The sequence below is a fragment of the Carcharhinus amblyrhynchos genome, chromosome 24 (genome assembly GCF_965287045.1).
Source record: "Carcharhinus amblyrhynchos chromosome 24, sCarAmb.v2.hapA, whole genome shotgun sequence".
NCBI lineage: Eukaryota > Metazoa > Chordata > Chondrichthyes > Carcharhiniformes > Carcharhinidae > Carcharhinus > Carcharhinus amblyrhynchos.
Window position 1 is genome coordinate 17,624,626 of NC_137347.1, and position 25,246 is coordinate 17,649,871.

Consider the following 25,246-nt stretch of genomic DNA (forward strand, 5'->3'; position numbering starts at 1 on the left):
ACATGAACCACGCTTGAAAAATGCTCCACGAAGGAACACTGGACACCCTGCCAAAAGAATATTAAGCAAAATGCATGTGAATACATGTTCACTTTAGTGCACAAGTTGGTTTCAGTTCTCAAAGGAATTGGAAGGTATAAATGTCAAAGCTAACGTGCCAGTGATGAGGGAGTGCTGCACAGAGATGCCGCCTTTCAGATAAGACGTTAAATTGAAGTCCTATCAGTCCTCGCAGATGGAGATTGAAGATTTCAAGGCTCTATTTTGAAGAGCAAGATAGTTATTCCTACTGTCAAGGTCGATATTTATCCCTGAATCAATATCAGACAAATGATCTGGTCATTCTCCCACTGCAGTTAGTGGGAGCTTGAGCATTTCCTACAACAGTGTCTACATTTCAGAAATACTTCATTGGTTGTAAAGTACTTTGGACGCCGTGCGATTGTGAAAGATTCTTTGCTGAAGGGGGGGAAAAGGACACAGCAATCATTGCTTCCTTAGCATCACCAGATGTGTCAATGTTTCCAGTGTTAATTCTTATGGGAGATGTTACAGCAGTAATTGATTGGCCCTCCACAGCTGCTTCCACTAAAAAGCACAGCACAGAATCAATGGATCGTCAGCCTGTAGCTGCCTTCTCTCCTTTTTTGGTTAGCAAGCGTGAAGAACGTTTGTTATATAATTGTACATGGCTCCCAGAGGCAATAACATGCTTACTTTGGGCTCACACACAACTCTTGTAAATCCTAACAGTGCAGACTCAAGAATCCAGTAGTTCTGGTCAACGGTGCCTCAATTGTATCCTTAACTCACTACAGCCAATTGGAAAAATAAGTCCCAGCATAATAAATCACCCGAGCTCGCATTTGAAAAGAACGAAAAAGATTGCACTCGCATGAAGTTATTGCCAGATGTGTGCTAATGATAAACCTCCCCCACCGCAATCATAAAGTAATTGATCTGGTGTTGCAATACTTTCCTCAGGGGCACTTCGGGACTGAATATGGCCAATGTTTATTATTAGGGAAATTGACAACTGTGCACGTTGTAGGCCAATGTTTATAATTAGGATTAAACCTTTGAGCATGGGCAGCAATAGAAAACATACCAGGCTTAAACAGTGCAATTAGAAGTTGAGTGCAATAGAAAAGAACACTTTGCATCTTAAGTTGGAAATGTTTCCCACCTATTCCCTTGAATGATCTACCAAAATATTAATGCTGTGTTTTTTTTTTGAAGTATACAGCAGTTAGATCTCATTCCATGGTGAAGGGTTAGCTGCACTCAAACCTTTAACCTTTTCCTTTTTAGACACTGAAGCTGAATTTAGCAGGCACGACAGTAGCCCCATCCACCAATTCGACATGCTTTGCTGCAGGCATTTACAGAAGCCCCTCTGGGATTAAATCCCCATCAGACACTTACTTGTCTGCTGTTGGGATTTCCAGGCCTTCTTAACCTGGTGACTTGCCCCCCACCACTGGTTAGAATACCAGAGGGAGATGGATAAAGCACTCAAGTGGCCTAAGGATGGGAATGTTGAACTCAGCTTTCCTTGTCTGCTGTAAATCGGGTGGTGTTGTGAAGGTAATAGGCTCTCCAACTTGTCACTCCACTCTTGCCAGGTTCCAATCCACCACTGGAGCAGTTGGGGGTGGAAGTAGTGGATACTTAGGGGCTAACTCCAGCCTGGGTATGTCTCATTTGGTTTTCAGATTTCCAACTTTTCCTTTCATGAGTTTAAGTTGGAAGTTTTACTCTGGCATTGGCCTAGCGGTATTATCGCTAAACTATTAATCCAGAAACTCAGCTAACCTTCTTGGGATCTGGGTTCGAATCCGATCAGGGTAGATGATGGAATTTAAATTCAATAAAAAAGTCTGAATGAAGAATTGACTGATGATCATAAAACCATTGTCAATTGTCAGAAAAACCCATTTGGTTCACTAATGTCCTTTAGGGAAGGAAATCTGCTGTCTTCAACTGGTCTGGCCTACATGTGACTCCAGAGCCACACCAAAGTGGTTGAAACTGCCTTCCAAGGGCAACTAACCACTGTGCCACCCCATTGTACAGCATGAGGGGAAAGAAACGGGTTGGCATTCAGCTTGGGACATACTTTGCAGTTAATGGATGAGGAAAGTTCACCTCAGGTTAACAAGGAAAAGCAGCGGGTGGGGAACCAGACAACAGGCCTGAGATAGGTGACCCTACAGAGAATAACACCACCTGTCCTGGAGATGGAGCTGGGCAAACTCAGAGGCATTATGGCAGTTGTGATGGAAATAGAACGGTTTGAATGACAGGAAGCCGCACAAAAGACTAAGATGTTACAAATAGAAAAAAATTTTTTAAAACAGACAAAGGCAATAAAAATCACAATTTTGCTTTATTGTGAAAGAATACCAGCAGTACATAAATTGGGGGAAGATACAACAAAAACATGACAGGATCACAGTACTTGTTTTAAACAAAGAATATTGTTTATGACAAATTATATTCTTCTTTGAAAAATTCAAGCCTAATCTTAAATGTCTCACATCCACTCATGAGACCCATACTTACATCGAGTTATTTCCGTGACCAAGAAAGAGAGGAAGTTAGCTTCCATACTCATTGTTTTTAAGGATACAACGCAAAACCTATAAAACGTTATGAAATATGCCAGTTTTGCATAGCTAAATATTTCATTTACAAAACTATGCAAATTGCCAGGCTTCCATGAGTTAGATAAAGATTTAGGTAGTATAGAACATGGTCCTCGAACTAATAAAAGGAAGAATCAAATCTAAACTAACGAAGTATCCTGAACAATAACTGTAATTGTAAATGTGAAACAATGGTCTGGAAGGAACTACATTTTACAGCAATCCCTGCCGCTTTAAATCTTCGTAGGTCTTCTTGTTAACTACATTTCCACTTGAATCTTCATATTCTTCCTGAAATTTAAGATAACCAGTTACCAGTTAAAACATCTGTTTTTTTCTTTTTTTACTCAGAGTTCAAGTTAAATTTCATGTATTTCAGAAACAAATTAACTTATATAATACATGAAAGCAACTATACATTGATTAATCAGTGCAAGATTTTACATCACAACAAAAAAAATCAAAGTCACTAATTAATAGGGGAGGCATGGTGGCATAGTGGTTAGCACCGCTGCCACACAGCTCCAGGGCCGGGTTCAATTCCCAGCTTGGGTCACTGTCTGTGTGGGGTTTGCACATTCTCCCCATGTCTGCGTGAGTTTCCTCCAGATGATCTGATTTCTTCCCACAGTCCAAAGATGTGCGGGTTAGGTGCATTGACCATGCTAAATTGTCACTTAGTGCCAGGGGATTATCAGAGTAAATGCATGGGGTTATGGGGCTAGGCCCTGGGTAGGATTGTGCTTGGTGCAGACTCGGTGGGGTGAATGACCACCTTTTGCACTGTAGGATTCTATGATAATCACACTTGCGGACTATCAGTTTGACTCGGTAATACTAACGGAGGTAAAACCCTCCTCCATGCTAGCACTTTCTCAGTTCCAGACCTTTAGAGGGGTCACTGTTTGGATAAGACGTTAAACCAAGACTCCATCTGCCTGTTCAGGTTGACACAAAAGATCCCACTGCATTATTCAAAGAACAGCAGAATAAGTTCCCAAAGTGTCCTGGCAAACATTTATCCCTCAAACAACATCACAAACAGGTTAACTATCTATCCATCTCATTACTTTTTCCAGCCATTTGCAAATTAGCTGTTGCGCTTGTCTACAAAACTGTGACTATACTTCAAAAGTGACCGCTTTGCTGTGTATCACTTTGGGACATCCAAAGGGACAATTCTAAATCAAGTTTTCAAACTGCATTTACTTCAATGTTTTATGTACAAATTGATGACATGTTGATAAAAGGGATTTGAACGATGGCACAAATGTTACAAAGACACCAGATTCTTGAGTGGACAATATGCTTGTCCCATTACCACCCAAGGCTGACCGATTCACATTTCCCAAAGCCCAAGTAAACGCTTAATGGACACAAGTCAGTCCGCTATTTGGAATTGGGCAAAATGAATACTGCTACAAAAAAAGGCACTTTTGCTACAAGTTTTATCAAGAATCAGCAGGCCAATTGCCAAATCAACAAATCTGAAAAAGATGCAAATCAATTGGCTCACAAAATGAAGTTCAAACTAAGAGATTTGAATGGCTCAGGGCTTTCACAGGAGACAGTTCCAAACCACAAATACTGTGTTCAAATAGATGACGAGTGACTTCAGAGTCAGGAATGCCTTTGTAGCATTTGCTACAAACAAATCCGGCAAACCCAATTCAAAAACAAGATGGCAAACTAAACAAGCACCAAGAGCTTCGTTCCCTGCAGCTGTATTCATAACAGAACAGACTTACAGGGCCCCACATTTCTTTTGGGATAGCGGGCTTGTCAGCAGATGAATTCTCAGACTGGTCACCACATTTGTCAGGAAATGACAACAGTGTCTACAGATTCCCAATTAGTAAAGTTGGCTGGAATAGGCTGACGCTGATTGCAGAGAGCACAGCCAACTATTCGCAATAAGAAGTCTCCAAACTGAGACAGGCATTGTATGTTGCGTGACATTGTAACTATCTGGAATGTCGATGAGGAAATACTGAGAATGGGAAAGAGTTATATATAAAAGTTGTATTATATTTGGAAGAGAGGGTACAGACGGATAAGGGCCAAATGTGGGCAATTGGGACTAGCTTAGGGGTTCAAAACAAATGGACAAGTTGGGAAGAAGGGCCTATTTCCATGCTGTAAACCTCTGTGACTCTAAATAAAAGTAACTGGTGTACCTATTGCTAACTAGTCACTAAATTTCGGGCGGCTGTTTCACTGAAGCACAAATATTACTCCTCCTTTGGCAATCACTAACGAGTAGTATCGCCCACTTATGAAACTCTGACACCAGTCAGGGTTTTCTGAGTCCTTGTGTTGCAGGTGTTTCCGGGAAATAGAACTGATCTGTGGACTTGGAATTGCGGACATTCCTTTCTCAGGCTTTTTTTTCCAGACCTCTCTTGTCATCTGATATTATCAAAAAATTGTAACCCTTCAATTAGGAGGCCTCCTAGGCGGGTTTCTTCTCAGCAAGGGTCTCCCAGGCATTGATGTCAAAGCTGCATTTTTTCAGGTAAGCCTTCGGGTGTCTTTGAAAAGCTTCCTTTGTCCTCCTCTCGTTTGCGTGCCTTCCTTGAGCTGGGCAAAGGAGATTTGCTTTGGTAGTCGAGAGTATGGAATCCTAATCATGTGGTCAGCCCAGTGGAGCTGGTTTCGGATAATAATGGCCTCGATGCTGGCGCTCTTGGCACCTTCAAGGATGCTGATATTGGTACCCAGATAATGCAGAGAATCCATCTCAGACAACATTGATGGTACAACAAATATCATTGAATTGATTCTGAATCTTTTTGTAACACATTCAAGCATTGCAATTGAGTTGTTGAAATAATTTATTTAACTAGCTCACATTCTTTCTTTTTATTTTCAGAGCTGTTTAACTCACCTTTTGTCTTTTCAATTCCCCTTAGATGCCTGATTGGCAGTTCATTTGTGCTTTAAAACTGATTTATTGGGTATTAAACCCACTAAATATTTCATTGTGGTAGTAGCTAATCTATACTAATACCCTCCATTTGTTCTCCCCTCAGTTTAATTTTGGTCTGTGCTATCAAAGGCACTCTGATAATATGAGTGCTGCTCCAAAATGCTAATCTGTCTTTTTCAAAGCTGACCAACTATATCATACATTTCCAAAATGTTCTGTGCTGAGTTCTCTTTGATGGGCGATGTGATGTGGCCCACACTGGGCCCAGCCCCAAACATTTCTACAGCAGACCAACAGGACCCATTGAGTAATGCACTTCATTCACAGTTCAAGCAGCTCATTTACAGTAATTACCTCTGTGTCTGGCTGCCATCTCTCTGCTGCCTTTGAATGCTTCAGTTTCGCCCACACTGATTAGAAAAACAAAGTTATTATTCTTGTCCAAATAAAACAGTACTGTGAATTCTTTATGCCAGACCAGTCCCAGAAAATAGCAGCTAGCCAAAGCTTGTTCAAAAAAAAATGTAATTTCTCTATGCAATAAGAAAATAGAATTATGTACAGAATTGGAACAGATAACATAATGGATTCCAATTAATCGCTTGTAAGCAACACAATAAGCTTCCACGCAGTCCATATTCTGTCCCATATACCAACAGGAGGATTTATGGTGTGGTTCCATGGCTATTTTTCTGACTAGCTTTCAAAATACATGTCTCGATTAAGTAGTTTCACAGAGGAACTCATTCCTTCTGCATCCTGTCACTGTTTAGATGACAGAAAGAATGAAAGCAAGAGGAAAAAAAATGGAGAAGCAACAGCTCAGAGCCAGAGATCAAAATAGACGGCACATTTGAGAACATAACCAAAGATGAACATTGTCATTTTTCTCAAGCCTGTTTGCCATTCTGGGTTTACTTATAATCCGGAGATTGAAGTATCGAATTCAAAGTTAGGACATGTGGAGTAAGGAGATGTAGATTTTTTTTAAAAGCAATGTAATGGCCTTTTAAATCAACTATCAGCGAGGCCAGTGATTTGCAGTGGTCATGAAATGGAATCATGGAATATGACTTTTAAACCAATTTTTTTTTTAAATTCACGTAATAGAAAGAGAAGTTGGTTTATTTAGCAAACATAGAACAGGAGGCTAGAGATGGCATTGTACACAAATACAAATGTACAGCAGTTTGGAGCTGGAATCACATCCAAAACGTTGCCACTCAGTGTGGGCCCCCATTGCTAGTTACAATACCTCAATTGCCAGTTAAATCAGAAGCGGGTTTGCATTGAAGCTGGAACTTTCCCTGGTTTGAGAAGTTCAACACCCACGTTACACAACACCATGCCTGTCAGGGAATGCAAGGCCCTAATGCAATGCATGTTTAAAAAGAATTTCAGTGAAGAGGAAAATCTTATGACAGTGCAGCACTACTTCAAAACAGGGCTCACTTCAGTGAAATGCAAATTGGGACAAATTTAACATGAACCATTTCAGACTTTTGCTCGTGCAATTTGGTGATTTCTGAGATTTGGCACTAATTAGAAGAGACCGCATATCTGACACAATGAGAGGCTGCATGCGAGAAAACATAAAAACACACCTTAAAAAGACACTTAAACCACAAGAATTAAGAGACGTCTACAGTCTTTGATAATTTCAGAAATATACGATTCCCCCAAGCAAATCCCTCCACATTCTCAAATATCAACTTTCACGAGTTTAGGATTTAAGAAAACAAAGAAAAATGTTCCAACTGCCATTAGATATCTAGAGCACATTTTTTGAAATGCTATATTGCTTTTTATTTTCTAAAGGAAGGCTTTTTTTTAAAAAAAGACATTATTCGTCTCACTTTTCTGATAGCTGTGAAAAAACACCTTCCAGTTACCCATTAATTTGAACAAATACAAGTATCTTTTCAACAATCTGCAGTTACTATAAAAAGGGTCAACTGTTCCATTCCTTTCTGAAACTTGCTTTATACATGGTGATAGTTTAGAACATTCTAAAATCAACTTTCCACAGAAAACAACAATACTGTACTTTTTTTATGCCAAAGGACTAAGTAAAATGAAACATTAACCTGTCTTCCCTTTTCAGATGCTGACGGATCTGTTGTGTATTTCCAGCATTCCCTCTATTTTTAAAATAATCCCCTCTGTGCATAACAACTGCATTCATGCTAAAATGATTTGCCCATTATGCATGATGGATGGCACAACTATAATAGACTGTAGAAATGTATATGGCTCTCTGTAATTGTAAACACATTGCCCCAAAGTCAACAGACTTATAACTTGCAAAGTATTGAACTGAACAGAATCACTGACACGCTCAATACACAGGAAGTATGAATACTTTGTGACCAAAGCCTACAGTGATAATAAGGGTCTGTAACATTTTCCTGTTGAGACAGGTTGTCGGGGTTAAATGGAGCCGGCAAGCTGCTGGCTCCAAGTGGAGAGGATCTCCTGGCGTCTCCACATTTAGATAAATGTGGCAAGCTTAGTGGTGGAAAAGGATTAAGCGATTGTTCCATGAAAGATTCTGAGTTAGTGGAGATTTTAGTGAGCTTTTGTTCAGTTTTAAGCCAAGTTTAACAGTATTGTACTTACAGGATACTGCATCCTCGATTTGAGTGACATTTGCAAAATGTGCTGTGTTAGGGATTCCAAGGCACCTCATGCCATGAGCATGACGCCATTCCTGTAAAGGATACAAAATAATTACATTTACATGACGTAACTGTGGAAAACTTAAAACAATTCTACCACTGTCATTTACTGAGAAGCTGTTAGCAGTGATTTTGTTTTACAAGTGCAGATCAACTTATTCAATCATATACCATTGAACAGCTTAATCAGATTATTCTACTTTTATCTCCTCACTGTCTAAATCTTTCCCACCTAATCTTGTAGGTATCTTTGAGTTACTAATCACTTTGCAATTACTAATCTGTTATAAATACTGGAACAAAGTATGATGGCATCAACCTCACTGGAAGAGAATACTTTTAGAATAGCGTGTTTGATTTAATGGCCCATGTAGAAACTGGAAAACTCTGGTCCAGACTCAAATGTCAGATTCTTCTTTAAGTGCTGAATAGAGTGAGCAGCCTCCAATGAACTGTATGCAAAACAGACTGAACCAGCTTAACATCACCACCATAGGCTTTTTCAGTGAACAGGAAATGCCACTCATATCAGAAATCAGACTGTGCTCAAAGGGCAAGATGGTACAACATTCCCACGTCCTTGTGATCTCTGTGGCCAGGTTTTCCTGATCTCAGGTTTGTCACTCCATGTAACTGCAAAGCCGAGACCAGGCACCTTCCTGCAGAACTATATTTGCCTCATCTTCTAACAGAAGATGCCAGCGACTAAATTACTTGTAACCTCCGCAATTGCAGCTCTAAGTTGTGTTGCTACAGCAAGTCAGGCACTTTCACAGAGGTAGTCAGCTTCAGAGCACATCCAGGGAGGTGAGAAGCAATTAATTTTTAACCCTAGCCTCCCAGCCTTAAATGGCATCTGGTCTAGGGAGACATCAAGGAAAGTTGGAATTCAAGTAAAAAGTCACCCTCAGATTAAAATCATTAATATTTCAGTTGCAATTCCCCACAAGTCCATTTGAGAAGGACCGATCAGCAGCTACGGGGCTTCCCAAAGGGAAGGGAGAGGAAGTCTCCCAAGTAACTTCTGTACATCACTTGGAAACCAATTATAAAACAGAACTAATTAATTAAACCTGACACACAGTCCCTTATCTAGAGGTTAGTGCATTGCACTGCAGAGGTGAATAGCTAACTAATAGAAATAAATTCCATAGTCTGTTTCTAAATGAAAAAATTTACACACAAAGCTTAAGTCATTATTCTTACAGCAAAGTGGCGCTGGAATGCTTTCGGTCCTCTGTAAGTATAATTTCCACAGATTTCACAGTTATAGTTGATGTTCAAACCGTGCAGCTTGTACAACCAATATGGGATGGGCTAAAAAGGAAAATGTAGAGACACAAGAAGTCAAAACAATAAAGTTACAATTCAAAAATGTCACCTTGAAAATTACAAGGTAATTAGCTCTGCCATCTACTGATGGGCAACAGCATTGCTGGTTACGGAACAACACAATAGGGAAATAATTGCTAAAGCACACCAAAGTATCACCTATAATCATACTAAATATATAAAACCACTCAAATAAAAATAACACAGCCTGGGCCATGAATAACCATTAAATTCAAACAGTCGCCACTTGGGCCTAGGCCAGAGTTGAGTTAAGACAGTAGCTTTTGATCTTTTTATTTAATTAGATACGCCACAATACCATGACCAAACCTGGAGTTTTTCAGAATACTAAAAAAAGAGATTTGTATGTGACTTTCAGGATCAGTGTCAAGCATCCTGGGTGGGAGTCAATTAACACTGAGGAAACAAACACCCAGCCTTTATCCTCTGTTCATTGGAGAAACACAAATTTAGTTGCGTTTTTTTTTCCACGGCGAGTAAGCTTCATCACTAATTAATTACTAAGTCTTATTATGAAATAAGAATGATTCCTCATGTTTACCCAGGAATTTGCTCGCTTTCTCCTTGAAATAATACCTAAATTGATGGGGTATAAATCTGACTCAGTGCAATTTCTTCTTCAACTTCACGAACATGATTCAATTTTAATCACGAAAGCGGATGAATAAATAAAACACTGCAGCAGGATATGGGTAGCAGTAATTACATGGAATCTCAGCACTTGGAATTAAAACTTGGATCCTATAGCATTCTATTGAGTGCTGTTATCCTGTCAAAAAAAATTAGAAGAGCGCATTTGGAATATAAATGTGGGTGATCTTTGCACTTTCCTTTTAGCTCACCTTGCCATCCCAGCCCAAAGGTAGGTTCTTGGGATTGTAGATGATCTCATTTTCCTCATCTTCACTTTCACTCTCACTGACATGCTCTTCCTCCTCTTCCTCTCGTTCCTCTCCTGTCCGAGCTTGTTTGCGTTGTACATTTTCTCTGGTGAGCTGTCTCTGTTCCTGCCGGGCGGATAAAATATATAATTGGACACTCAAAAAAGAGTCACGGCTTCATTATTGCATCAACATAAATACAAAAACAATTAGGCCATAACTCTCTGAATTCTGAGAATTCTTTCATGATTGTACCAATTTTACATTAATAATTGGCACAATATAATTAGAAGTTATTTTTACAGTCTACTAAACATCAAAAAATTTGGAGGCAGATGTAGAATCTTTATGCAATATTTTTCTACACAATGAAAACTAACTCCATGTGATATATTGCAGGATCACAATCAATAGATTTTCAGTTTATTTTAACTATAATTACCACTACATGAAAGTAGCACTCAGCCTACTTTTTCTCCACTCCACGAAAACATTTAGCCTTTCAACACAACAACATTTCAGCATCAATTTTGCACTTCAGTAGACAATGTTCACAAACAAAAATGTACTATTTTGATACAAGCAAATTTGTTTATATTTTTAGTCAGTGAATATTTTCTCCGAGAGGTTAATGGGATCGATCATTTCACGAAAAATCTCAAAAATATCTCTGCAGTCTGTAATAAAGAAATCTTAAGGGACATCTTTGGGAACACGATATTCTCAAGGCTGAATACACAGGAGACAGTGAAGATGGCTAACAGCCAAGTAATAACATCTTCATAGCTGTACTGCTGGGATTTAAAATCATGTTTCTCTAACTTACAATTTTTTTTAAAGAGGATTTTCCTGTTCAAGTTGTTCTTTCACATCATCCAATAGCTAGTTTCACAGAAACATAAGCAGTGGTCAGAGAACAAGTTGTATCAATCTCTTGAATGGAGACAAGGAACTGATTACATCTCAACAGACTGAGGCCGATATTCTCATGGGAGGTTGACTAGTGTGGTTTTGGTGGGTTTAAATTGATAGGGGATGGACAACAGCATATAAAAGTAGAGAAGGGGGATAAGGTGCATAAAGGAGTGAAAATGCTGGATAGGATTAGAGGGGGTAATAGTACCAAATTAAGTAGAAGCAGGCCAAGAAGGACCACCAGGAATACAAAGACAGGTTTAGAATGCATGTATATAAATGTACAAAGTGTGTTGAATACTTGAACAAAAAACTGGCTTATTCGTCTTATTATGTTATTGAAAACAGCAAGCTGTTGTAAATAGTTGTTTTCAGATTGAGGAATGGTAGACATTGGTGTTCCCCAAGGGTCAGTGCTTGGAACAATGGATACTTTGATTTATAGCTTGGATTTGGGTTAAAATTCCAAAATTTGCCAATGATATCAAATTTTCAGCAAATAGGATTGTAGGTGATATCAGTGATACCAATTGACTGCAACAGCACACACATAGGCTAGCAGAATGGGAAGATGATAGAGTATAAGGTGACTCATTTTTACAAAAGGGATAGGGAAAGCAATACAGACTTGATGGCACAGTTTGAAGTAATCTGCTGGGACAAAGGGACTTGGGGGTTCATGTGAACAGATCCTTGAAGGTAGCAGGCAACTAAGAAGAATGTGGGATCTTGGGCTTAACATATAGAGATATTGAGTACAAAAGCAAAGAAGTTATATAAAGCTTTGGTTGAGTTGCTGTTAAAAGTATTGCATCTAGTCTGGCCACCGCACTTTAGAAAGGATCTTTGACAGAATGCAGACAAAATGTTTCCACGTATAAGGGATTTTACCTACAAGCTTAGGTTGGAAAACCGATGAATGTTCTCCGTGGAGCAAAGGCGGCTGCGGGGAGATTTGATAGAGATGTGCAAGATTACATTATGTTTAGGTGAGGTTCACAAAGAAAAGTTGTTCCCATAATGGATAGCACAAGGACTAAGGGATACAGGTTTCAGGTTTTGGGCAAGAGATGTGAAGAAGGGATTATTTTATGTAGCAAGTGGTAATCATCTGGAACTCTCCGCCAATAAGAATTGCGAAAGCAGAGATGATCAATGATTTCAACCAGAAAACAGAAGGTGCTTGAAGAAACTACAGGCTAGCGCAGGAAAATGGGACTGACTGGGTGGTTCTGCAGAGAGTTGGCTAGAGTGGATAAATAGCCTCCTTTGGAGCTGTAATGACTTTGTTGCCAAATGATACATCACAGAGAACCACAAAAAGGGACGGAGGGAAAACGCTGAGGAGTTATTTCACTGAAAAATAAAATGATTGATAATCACTTCCAAAATGATCAGCATACTTTGTTTACCTGCAAATAAACAAATACATATCCCTAAGCCACTGACAACTCTACAGAACCAGACGCTAAGAATTATACAATCAGGTTCTGGTGATTTGCCCTCCAATTTTTCTTTCTGACAGAGATGCAAACTTCACACCATAGGACATGCTTCGAGAACAGTACAAAAACCAAAAACAACTCAAGTCACATGCATGACCATGTGTCCTTTTATTCAAATATAGCAGCAACAATAAGCTAACTACTTGTGTAGATTTCCATTGCAGAACAACTGCAACTATTTTTTAAATTCATTTATAGGATGTGGACATTGCTAGCCAGGCCAGCATTTATTGCCCATCCCCAATTGCCCTTCAGAAGGTGATAGTGAACTTTCTTGAACCACTGCAACCTATATGGTGTAGGTACCAGCAGTCCTGTGGATGCAATTCTACGGATTTATCCAGACAATAAATTTTATAGAATATGTAGATAGGTTGCAAATGCTTAAATATAATGCAAGACGAATATTACACTGATGGGAAAGGATCATAAACAAGGATTCCAACTTGTAACATATACACAAGTGGATCTCACACAGCATAATCTATTGCCAAATAAATAATATGCCGTTTCAGAAGGATAAGGATATTACATAATCCACAATAATTGAGGGAACGTGGAGATTTCTCTCTTTGAGGGCAGTGTCAAACTGCTCATTCGAGAGAGTTCAAGCACAGAAGTTTATCAAACTGAAATGTGGTTCATAATTTCAAGATGTGTTAAGGCTATTTTGTATCAATCAGTGTGAGAAATTGTGTTTACTAAGTTATTCAAAGTTATTACTAAGTGGGGGCAGCACGCTAGCACAGTGGTTAGCACTGATGCTTCACAGCGTCATGGATCTGGGTTCGATTCCCAGCTTGGGTCACTGTCTTTGCAGAGTTTGCACGTTCTCCCTATGTCTGTGTGAGTTTCCTCTGGGTGCTCTGGCTTCCTCCCATATTCTGAAAGACATGCTGGTTAGGTGCATTGACCCGAACAGGTTCCGGACTGTGGTGACTTGGGGAATTTCACAGTAACTTTATTGCGGTGTTAATGTAAGCCTTGTGACAAATACTATTTTTATTCACAAATCTCCCCCTAGTGAGACAAATATTACATTCTCAAAGGGGTAAGGTGAGGAAGTGCATTTTTTAAATTAATTTTTTTTAATCATTCAGGGGTTGTGGGCATTGCTGGTTGGATGAGCATTTATTGCCCATTCCTAATTGCCTTCGAGAAAGTGATGATGAGCTGCTTTCTTGAACCACTGCAGTCCGCATGATGTAGGTATGCCCATAGTACTGCTAGGGAGGAAGTTTCCAGGATTTTTAGCCCAGTGACAATGAAGGAACAGTGATTATAGTTCCAAGTCAGAATGGTGTGTGGCTTGGAGGAATAATTGTAGATGATGAGGTCCTCAGTGTTCCCATCACCAGTACTAGAGTTTGGGGAAAAAAAACTTTCAAAAGCCAATGCTTAGAAACAGGGAAGAAAACATTTTCTGATTGGTTTCAAGTGAATAAATGATTTATTTTCCTTTCCCACGGCGACTCAAATAGTACTGCTGCATGATTAAAACCTATGAAAATCATTTCCAAATTTTCAGCATAATCAAACCAAATTCAGTAGCTGTAATTATCTCCTGTCTCTTGGTCACTGCCTCGGTGTTCCTTCTTCCTCCAGAGTGAAGGAAGGGACTTCACTTTTGTTATAAGCCACTCCTCAAATTGTCTAAATTAATTTGAGGCAGTCTTCAAATATTTTGGGAAAAGTCAGTTCACCTACTGCAGAAGATAACAAAAGGCAAGCCTTGATTATTGCATGGAGAAAAAGTAAATTTGTCAATAACTTGTTTTTGAAATTGCAATGCTCCAATTAATTCCACATACATTGCATTGCAAGACAAAAAAAAGTGCACGATAACGGTTTTCTGGTGAAATTCTACGTCAAGCTTCAAATTCATCCTCTGCTTCTTTTCAAATTATTTGCAAAAGCAAGATCATAAATCCCAGCAAACTCTTCAAAGTTGCATTGAGGACACAACAATAAGCATGCAGATACTCTTCCTTGCAACAAGCTGGAAACTGCAGGTAAAGGCAGTGCTGGCAAATCTGTTTACTTAATGGAGTGACATTGCTGGGAAAAGCATCAACTTCAAACTCAGTATTTATGAGTGACACCAGCCTCAGAACAGCAATTTTGAGGCCACTCAATTAAAGTTTTATTGGCAAATTTAATCATTTAAAATATCTTTTTTTTAAAAATGTTAAGCACAAATTTAGGTCTAAATATTTGAGTTTGCTTGAAAGAAAAATGTGCACAGGTGGCAATAGGTGAAAGCTTCTTGCTAAAGCATTTTGAGCAGAATAATTGGTTTAATTTGTTTGTTTAAGGATCGTTAAGAGTTCACATTTGTTGTCCTTTCTATGAGGATGAAATTTAGCCCGCTAAAGGTACAATTGTGGAATGACAAAGTATGGAAGGTAGGTTCTTGCAATACCGAATACAACTTTTCTATATAACCACTATGACAATCGCAGGTTTCTTCCACTCTGATATATAGGATCTGTTTTTCTTGTTGTTAGACAGAAATGAATCTTTTATGCAAGCTACATTGAAATGTTATTATACTGGTGTGCTAAGAAAATGCCATAATGCGTCCAGGCAAAATAAAACATGTGGTCAACTTCAGTTTTCAAACAAGGGCCTTCAAAAAATTAAATCCTTCCAATCAGACAAGAAACAAACTTACCCCAAGAATTTCTATATATTCATACACTTGGGCTTCAAGAAAAGCAATTTCTTTATTGCGTTCAGAATCCCTGCAGTTGTAATGGGAAAGAAAAATTATTAGCTATGTTGAAAGCAGTTCACAATAAATCAATTCAATACAGGAAAGCATAATCTCTTAAGCTTTTGTGCTATAGAACATTCATATAAACTGACGGCAGAATCTCTGCTCCACAAAATTTTCTATTTTATACAGTTGAATATTTCAAGCATTTTCTGTTTTCATTCTCATGCGAGCATCCCAGCTGAGAATGTGTTTCAGGGCAAAGGAAGCTTTGATCAAATAACCTGCCAACATTCAGTTTTTCAGCTCATACATTCAGGGTGGGCATGTAGACAAAATACCAGACAGCACAATGCCAATGGAAATCTACTCTGGCACATGAAGGTGAAGAAAAGGTGAAATGAGTTTACAGATAGATATAGAGATAGTGCATGAGAGGAAGAGTTTTAAGAATTTTGTGAAGAGAGTTCTGCTGCATGTAGCCAGGAATACAAGAACAATGTTGGCAATGTATTCTCCTGTAAACACTGGACTTAATGTACACACAAACATATGTTTTTGTAATCTACTCACTTTTTAGTGCCTTTGGATTTAGATTTTGCGAATAGTGAAGGGTCCAGTGCCTCCAAAGATTTCCCCTTGGTACTGAATAATCTCTGGGCTCTCTCTTCCAAAGTTCTGAAAAATGGACAAAACACTTTTAGTATGTTTTGGACTGCTAATTGAAAGCATATTAACAATGGATATCCCTTAAATTGTACTTAAGGACAGCAGCCTAGTAATTCTAGGGCATGAGTATTACAACTCTACAGGCACTTAATTGCAGTACATCAAATCTACACTCATACACAGAACTTGACACATTATCCTACACTTTAATAGTCAGAAAATGAAAACATTCCATACTGATTTCAAAACGTACATAATTAAAGAGCAAATTTACAAAAAAAGTTATATTTCTTCTATGCCTTTATTTTAAAATAAGTCCCTTTTAATAAATCCAGACAAAGCCTCTCTAAATTAAGCTTTTTTAAGTTTAGTTACAGTAAAGATATTTGTCTTGGGCACTGGTGCAGAACATTTTCTACAATGGAACAGAAAATCAGGCACTGTGCACAGCAGGCAGTTGTACTAACAGCACTTTGTTAGTCCCACACTCGAGATGAATTTATATTCCCCAGTGTTTCTTCCTGTAAACGAATTACTTAGGTTGAGCACTTACCCACCACATTTCAAACCCAAAGCCATCAAAGCAGATTTCAGTCTGTCCAATCCCAAGGAAGCCAATTCCTGTTGATTCGAAAATAACCAGATTATGAAGAGAGTCTACCATACTATTTCTAAATTTTTAAATGCCTCATTCAGTCATAACCAAGCAGAGATTGTCCAACAGTCACAATCCCAAATAAGACCATCATAAACTGCATCCGCAATCATATCAAAACAAAAGGCTCCCAATCATATGGTGAGTCAGCGCAATCACAGCTAACGCAGCGACTGCTTTGAAACGCTTGGGGCTGAATTTAATGCAGCCAGCCGCAGCTGGAAACATGGTGACCAACCTGATAATCACAAAAGGGCCCACATCAATGCCAGTGTTAGGGGAGAACCCCTTCCAGTTAAGGGGGACAGCAGACACTGATACAATCCTCCTGGCTGCATGCAACGAGATGTCAATTGGACTTACAAATGAGCCAGCTGATGCCTATTACCTGAGTCTACATCAATTTAATGTTGTTTCAGAGATTTAACATGAGATGCATGGCTTTCCTAAGCCCATGGATGTCCATCCAGAAAGCTGCTCCAGGTCTGCCACAGGCCTCTCAGGGATGAGTGTGGGGAGGTTTGTGCCCCTCAGTATCAGGTAGTCTGTGCCCAAATGAGGAACCTGACATCAGGAAGGTAAGGGACTACTGAAAGCTATATCCTTGCCTTTGCCTCTGACCTATCCCTCTATCATCCAGCGACTCCCACCCTGCTCTGACTCATCTTTGGTCTGGGGTCCCATGGCTTTCCTGGGCCTCTGCGGGAATGAAAAGCCATCAGCAACCACTGCTCCAACTAGCTCCGGCAATGCCCAATACTCAGCAAGCAGGACGTCTGGCACCAGGGCATCCAAGGATGGGCACTCAAGTATCTAAAGGGCACTTCATTCGGTCAGTCATCCCATCCACGGAACTATGCCTGCTGGTTCTCAAACTGGTGGACAAGATCCCCATCAGCCTCTCAAAAAGAAATATAGCCCATACAGTCTGCGTTCCTACCCAATTGTAATCTAGTCATGTTTGCTGAACATGTGCGCATGTGAACACTAGGTGAGATGATAACTAGGCTTGGAGGAGAGAAGCCAATTTATATTCCCTGCACAGCCTTATGAAAATTAGCCACTGGAACAATGTATCAGAGATCTGCAGGTGTCACTATGAATTATCATTTTTACCACCAGTAAAGGACAAGCAAAATGAGAAAAGTTGGAGAGTAACACAAATGAAAATGTGCTCTCATTTTCTTCATCCTTGCTTCCTCTCCACCCAAATATTATTAAACTGCTGCCATTATAATTTGGATGTTTTGTCAAGGATGGCACATAAGCTGAGAAGGACAAAAAGGGATGTTTCCCACAATCAAAGTTGCATAGGATGACAATGGTGACTTTAATGTGTTAACAAAATGAATAGCATAGCATTTATTAAGTTTCATCCCCAGAGTGCCTGAATGGGCTAGAACTTCCTTCATTCAAATCCCATGGAAACTTACTCCAATTTTTACACTGAATTTACTAATGGTAATTTGAACCAAAAGCGTTTAAAAACTTGTATAAAGCAAATCAAAACAGAAGCATAGGAAATAGAAACAGGAGTAGGCCATTTGGCCGTTCGAGACTGCTCCGCCATTCATTTTGATCATGGATGATCATCAAATTCAATATCCTGATCCTGTCTTTTCCCCATATCTCTTGGTCTCTTTAGCCCAGAGCTATATCTAATTCCTTCTTGAATTCAAGCGTTTTGACTTCAACTATTTTCTGTGGTAGTGAATTCCACAGAACCCCTTATCCTCAAATTATGACCACTAAGTTCGGGACTCTCGAATCACCTGGGACATTCTTTCTGAATCTATCTTGTCTAACCCATATTTTAGAGTTAGAATTTTATAAGTTTCTACGAGATCCCTTCTCATTCTTCAAAACTTCAATGAGTATAATCCTAACCAACTTAGACTCACTATAAACAATCGAGACATCAGGAAAGCTTGGAAAGTATACCATCTATATTCTTTATGTCCCCTTATTTCCCTATCAGTGTTATGAAAGAAAGTTTGAGACCATCAAACCAACATTTACGCACATTACACACAACCATATTTTAAAAAATAAAATTGTGGAACATTTTCTCGTGAGCATGATAGATTGGCATAAAAACACATCTGAAGGCACAGTACATAGGCCTTTCTAAGCACTCCAGGCCAATAATATTTTGAATAATGATCACCATAAGCTTCAAAACAAACCAATCAGAATTAAAAAAAATAATTAAAAAGTGAACTTACTTCCCAAGAAGAGAAAGCCGACAGATCTAAATGAGCTCCAGCATGAGTGAGTGCACTGCTCGTCTCTTTCTGTCAAGAGAAACTGCAATTATATTCACTCAGTCAAGGTGAATAATACATAATAATTATCCTAAACCTTTTACATAATGTTACAATTCTTGATGACTTGGTTCAATCATCAAATTTGGGCTTTCTGCAATTAAGTAACAAATTTGAGACAACACTTCGAGTCAGAGAAAATCATTGTTAGCTTGCAGAGTGGGAAGTATTTTTATCCACAGAATGATGACATGGGGGAACACAGTCATGACACGAAGCCTGGCTCTTTCACATTCCCTCTGTCAGTTTCTTGTGGCTTGGCAAGATAAAATAAAAGACAGAGCAACCTCATTGATGTCGCTACCCAGTTTCCTGCTTGCTGACCAGAGAATGGACCTACTGAAATTATCTGTTACATCTGAATAAGCCATCTGACATGTTTTCCAACATTTGGTCTACTGGACTACAGGGGCTGGAGACGCCTTCTGATCACTGTTAACAAAATAGGTGTCATTTGAAGATCCAGAAGTCAGTGCAGAGTGTTTGGCTGCACAGTGAGGGAGTAAAACTTGGCATTACTTCTACAGCAATTCTATAATATTCTGAGAACTATTCTCTTTTCATTATTTTACTTAAATTCCCATTTTCTTATCTTTTTATATTCATACATGGGGTGAGGGCATCACCCCATGTATGTGCCAGCATTTATTACCTATGCCTAATTGCCCCTGAACTGATTTCAATGGGCATTTAGGAGACAACCACATGCAATGGGTCTGGATCACAGATAGCCAGAACAGATAAGGATGGCAGATTTCCTTCCCTAAAGGACATTAGTGAATTGGGTGTGTCTTTACATAGTCATCCTTAGACTTTTAATTCCTGATTTTTATTGAATTCACATTTCACCACCTGTTGCGGTGGAATTTGAACCTGGGTTCCCAGAGCATTAACCTGGGTCTCTGGGTTACTAGTCCAGTGTCAATACCACTCAGCCACCGGCTCACCTTGTGCTGCAATTCACCAAAAAATGGAACAGTTTGGTCTGGACATCTGACTGAATCCGCCCAGAGAGGCACAAAATTTACAACATGTATTACAGAATGTAGGAGCAAGTGGGCTTTCTTGTACATTGCCACCTTGATTAAACACACTGATATTGCAAATGGTGAGTGGTGTAATTTTTTTTTACTAGCTTTTTCAATGTTTAATGAGCTACTTCAGCAGGTTAATGTGTTGCTTTCAGTTGAGTTTTGACACGCAATCTAAAAGATCAATATAGTTTGCCCTAAAGTTGTTTAGATATATTTAAATCACCTCCGTAACATTGGGCAGTAGAAGTGAGCCCAAACTAAGTGAAAATGGCACTGAATATAAACAGTTCAGCGCAATGGTTGCCAAGAAGCTCACAAAGTTAGTTTTTTTTTATTTAATAAACACGGCCGGCACATCATGTTCCAGTATATTCTGAACTTTCAAACAACACAGATTGTTAAAATAGCCATCATCAATCATGCTACCTTTGACAATGTCAATTCCAAGTAGTCCTGAGACGTAAGTAAATATCAGTTACATATGGACACCTGTAGCCATCAGGAAATTCAAACATTCCATTTTTTTAAGGGTGGCAAGTCAACAAAAGGACAAGAGCACTCCAACCAATTCACCTTTCTAGTTCACAAAAGATACATGGAAATGCAATGCGAGTTAGGCGAATGTGAAGGGGTCCCCCTTTGACCACCCAATGTATCATCTGAACCAACATCAAAGGATAAACAGGCTATTTACCGACCTGACCATCCACCTTATTTATAAAAAGACTTTGGACTTGTAACAGCTCAACTGAGCGAGTCAGCCATGTATGCTGCAGGCTTTTAAAGCAGCAAGAATTAGTTCTGAGGTAAAGACACCATCAAGAAGCCTAAACCAACTGCAATCAAGCAAGCAGCCAATGTAACAACCAGCAATATCCTGAAAGTGGGAGCACTCTCAACAATTCGCACAAATTTCATGTTTAACTGAGAACTGACCTTCTGGAAATTCAACTGTACAAAGCCTTGTAGCTTAAATGAAAAACCTTTTCTTACAAGGCATTCACTTCAAGTAAAAGCATCCAGCAAACTGCAGGCCTGGCGTGAAAGAGAAACTGAGACAACTGTACTTCACAATCGTGCCTTTTCCCCCAATCAGTATCTAATCTTCATGTGCGCGCTAACGTGTATGAGGAGAGTGAATGAGACATTGCTGTTTTTAAAGCTCTGGGACAAGCGTGGGGTAACAGATAACCTTTTTTATTTTTGAACACATAAAAAAGGCTTGTTGCTGGGATTATTTAAATTGGGACAATCGCTCTGATAGTAAGAAAATACATACAACTCAACACACACTAGTAACAGACAGTAAGAAAACATAAATTTTGTCTGTGACACACATTTATCCAACATATTTTTATTACACTAGAATAGTTAAAATATTACATACTGGCCAGCCAGGAAAGGTGCCGTTCTCCCATTTCTTTTCAAAGTCAATTTGTATTTTGCCAAAGAGTTCATTCTGATCCAGTAAAGGCTTCACTCGATCTGTATAATCTTGGAGATAATCCAACAACATTTCCAAATACCTAGGAGGAATTAAAAGCTGACTTTAATGCAATTAAAATGGATTTTAGCTTGTTGGTTATGTCACAAAGAACAATAATGCCATGTTAAATATGGAAGAGGAGAGTGATTTACATTTGACCCACTTAAAGCAAAACAAAAGTATGTAGTTGACAAAAAAAAATTGCTCACTCGACTCAATTGAATTGAAGGGGGAGAACTTGTGGCTCTTCGGTTTCATTTTTGAAGTCAGTTTCACCTTAATATACAATGTTTTTTATTTAACCCAGCCATACCGATTTGAAAACTTTTCAGAAATACTCCTAATTTGCACATTTCATAAACGTACACAATCCATCAACCCCTCCAATTTTCTACAGCACAATTTGATGCATGTGAAGTTGTAATATATGCAGAAAATATGCATTTATATAAAGATGCAAGTTGCTATTAGTTTGTAATCAAAATAGATAAAATGTCACTGTAAAATTAGATGAATTACTGCCCACTGAAATCAGAACCATTCTAAAATTCAGCACTATCACCAAGTAAATGATCTACATTTCACTCTTCAAAATATTTTGAGGAAAGCTGCACTAAAAGAACAGAAGACATAGGGGCAGTAGGCCATATAGTCCTTCCAGATTAATCAACCATTTAAGGAGATTATGGCTGATCTGTTCTTGGCTTCTTGGGGAGCACAGTGGTAAACTCTTCTGCCTCACAGCGCCAGGGACCTGAGTTTGATTCCCGGCTTGGTTCATTGTGTGTGGAGTTTGCACATTCTCCCCATATCTGCGTGGGTTTCCTACAGGTGCTCCAGTTTTCTCCCACAGTCCAAAAGGTGTGCTGGTTAGGTGCATTGACCATGCTAAATTCCCCCTGTGTACCCAAACAGGCATGGGATTGTGGTGACTAAGGGATTTTCATAGTAATTTCATTGCAGTGTGAATATAAGCCTACTTGTGACATTAATGAATAAACTTAAGATCCCTTTTCTGCCTGGTCTTCATAACCTCTGTTTCTCCTGTAGATCAAATATATTCAGCATCTTAGCTACCACAGCTCTCTGGAGAAAAGAATTTTGAGAGAAAAGCCTCTCATGACAGTTTTAAATGAGTGACCCCCTTATTCACAAACTTCGCTCCCTAGTTCTAGACACCCATAGTAAGGCAAACATTTCTCAACAGCTACCCTCTCAAGCCCTCTCAGAACCTAATATGATTCAATTATTCTAAACACCAATATATATAGTCCTAATCTGCTCAAACTTTCTTCATAAGACAACCTCTTCACCTCAGCAACTAACCTAATGAAACTTCTCAAAACTTCCTGCAAAGTATATTTCTCTTCAAATAAAGGAAATCAAAAGTGTAGCAACACTCCTGATGTGGTCTCACCAAATGCCTGTACACTTTTCACAAGACTTCTCTACTTTCATACCCCAATCGTCCCCTCCTCCCCGCCGCCCCATAAAGGGCAATAATCCATTTGCCTTTGGAATTATTTGCTGTACCTACATGTACATGCTATTTTTTTCTCTCATGTACAAGAACACCGAGATCCCTCTGTATTCTCTCTGCTTAAATAACATGTTATTCTATCCAAGTGGATGTTTTCACATTTTCCCACATTCTACACCATCTGCCATTTTTTTGCTGAATCACTTATCCCATCCATATCCCTTTGTAGGCTGCATCTTCCCCACACCTTGTTTTTCCACCTATCTTTTGCATCATCTGTAAATATGGCTATAAAACATCCAAATTAATGAAGACTATAAATCGTTGAGGTCCAGCACTGACTGCTGCAGTACACCACTCATCACAGTTTCATTCAACGTATCCACCCTTTCCTTTTTTTTAAAATCAATAATAACACAATTCTAAAGGGTCACATACATTGCTCCTGACCACCCTTTTCTTTCCTAATATAAATGTAAAAATTGCGCGCATTAATTTTGTTATCACCTTTATGACATCAGGACAGGCTTTAGTGTTTGCCAGAACATCTAATTAATGGCAGTTCAGAAGATTTCCCATGTTTTAAGAGTCAAAATAGAAGAGATGGAGCTATAAAAAAAGCAGGTTGATTTATTTAACTAGACATATTATAAATCAAGGATTAGTTTAACGGTCAGTTTGAGGGTAGCCCAGAGTTGGTTACATTGTCATGGACATGGGTGAGATTATGAAGGCTCGTTAGTTTCAATTTATCTGGTGTTTGCTGGGAGAGCTTTTTAGTTGCAATTTGGACTCATGTGGTTTACAGCTCACTGAAAGAAGTTAGCCAAAATAAATGACTGTTAGACAAATCTGCACCGTAAGCAGAGTAAAACATTAAATTCATCGAATCATGTGAAAGATGGGTCAGGTTTAGTCTCAGCTTGAATTTGAGTGAACAAAAGTTTAAAAGATTATCTAATTTGAAACTAATGAGGTAATCTACAATAGTGTCTTATTGAAAAGGGAGGTAACCAGTTGATTATTTTGGAAGTATGTAGAAAGTAAGCAGGAAATGGGATAGAGGCACAGTCAAGAGAGGGTAAATCAAAGTTTTATCTTTGAGAATAGCTGGATTGGAGGAAAATTATCCAGAAGACTATAAAGGTGCATAATTTTAAAGTTGATGTCTCTTATAAGAGAATTCTTGGGGGAGGTAGGAAGTAAACCTGAGTGTATAACATATATTTATAAATCATATTAATAGTGCTAGTTTCGTTTAAATCTTTAATGTTGGTTTCATTGCAAAAACAAGGGAAATTTTGTGGCATACTTCTATTAGTTAAAACAAGGTATTTGAATTTCTTTTTAAACATTAACTGTCGCTGACAGGATCGTAATAGCTGTCACTTATTTTGCAGGCAAAGTTGACAGCAATTCGCATAGAGTAAAATCAGCTAATGAGATGCATAACGAGTTACATCTGTTTCTGGGGACCGAGACAGCAGAATTCCATGCTCCTATTCATGTTGTACAAGATCTTTGCCCTACCTGAACAGGAAAAGGGGCTTTGGTTGAATGTCTCATCTGAAGAGAATGGGATCTCTGACAATGTAACACTTCCTCAGCACTATCCTTCTTTTGAAGTGAGGAGTGAACCCACAAATCACTGAGACAAAGATTTAGATATAAGCATTGAGAGTATGCAGTCCCATGTTAATTTCTTGTCTTTTTTGATTTTTGGATCAGGATCAGCATGATATCATAAACTGTAGTGGGGTTGGGCACAGATCACAGTAAATTAGTTCCTAGTTTCTTGATTTGATTGAAAATAGTAATGGACTGGTGGTTTTTTTTTTAAATCATTTTTCTTTGAAGATATTTTATTTGCCTTCTCATATTCTCATAATTAAAGGACTACTGATCTATTTATGTTTTGGTAATTGTGCAACCTGTATTTTAGACTGTAATGGGATAGTTAGAAGTGGCTACAA

At 38.8% G+C, this 25,246-nt stretch overlaps 1 protein-coding gene across 1 annotated transcript in view; it reads right to left on the reverse strand.

Annotated features, from left to right (window-relative positions):
* Positions 1-2,370: 2,370 nt before the first annotated feature.
* sf3a3 (splicing factor 3a, subunit 3) overlaps positions 2,371-25,246 on the reverse strand; it is a 35,898-nt gene continuing 13,022 nt past the window's right edge. Inside the window, exons 8-17 of the mRNA XM_080211298.1 lie at positions 21,695-21,833; positions 19,175-19,243; positions 16,848-16,915; positions 16,199-16,303; positions 15,584-15,653; positions 10,451-10,615; positions 9,462-9,572; positions 8,197-8,287; positions 5,932-5,987; positions 2,371-2,939 (exon numbers count right to left, since the gene is read on the reverse strand). Coding sequence (XP_080067424.1) covers positions 2,862-2,939; positions 5,932-5,987; positions 8,197-8,287; positions 9,462-9,572; positions 10,451-10,615; positions 15,584-15,653; positions 16,199-16,303; positions 16,848-16,915; positions 19,175-19,243; positions 21,695-21,833 — 952 coding nt within the window. The 3' untranslated portion in view covers positions 2,371-2,861. The remainder of the gene's footprint in view (positions 2,940-5,931; positions 5,988-8,196; positions 8,288-9,461; positions 9,573-10,450; positions 10,616-15,583; positions 15,654-16,198; positions 16,304-16,847; positions 16,916-19,174; positions 19,244-21,694; positions 21,834-25,246) is intronic.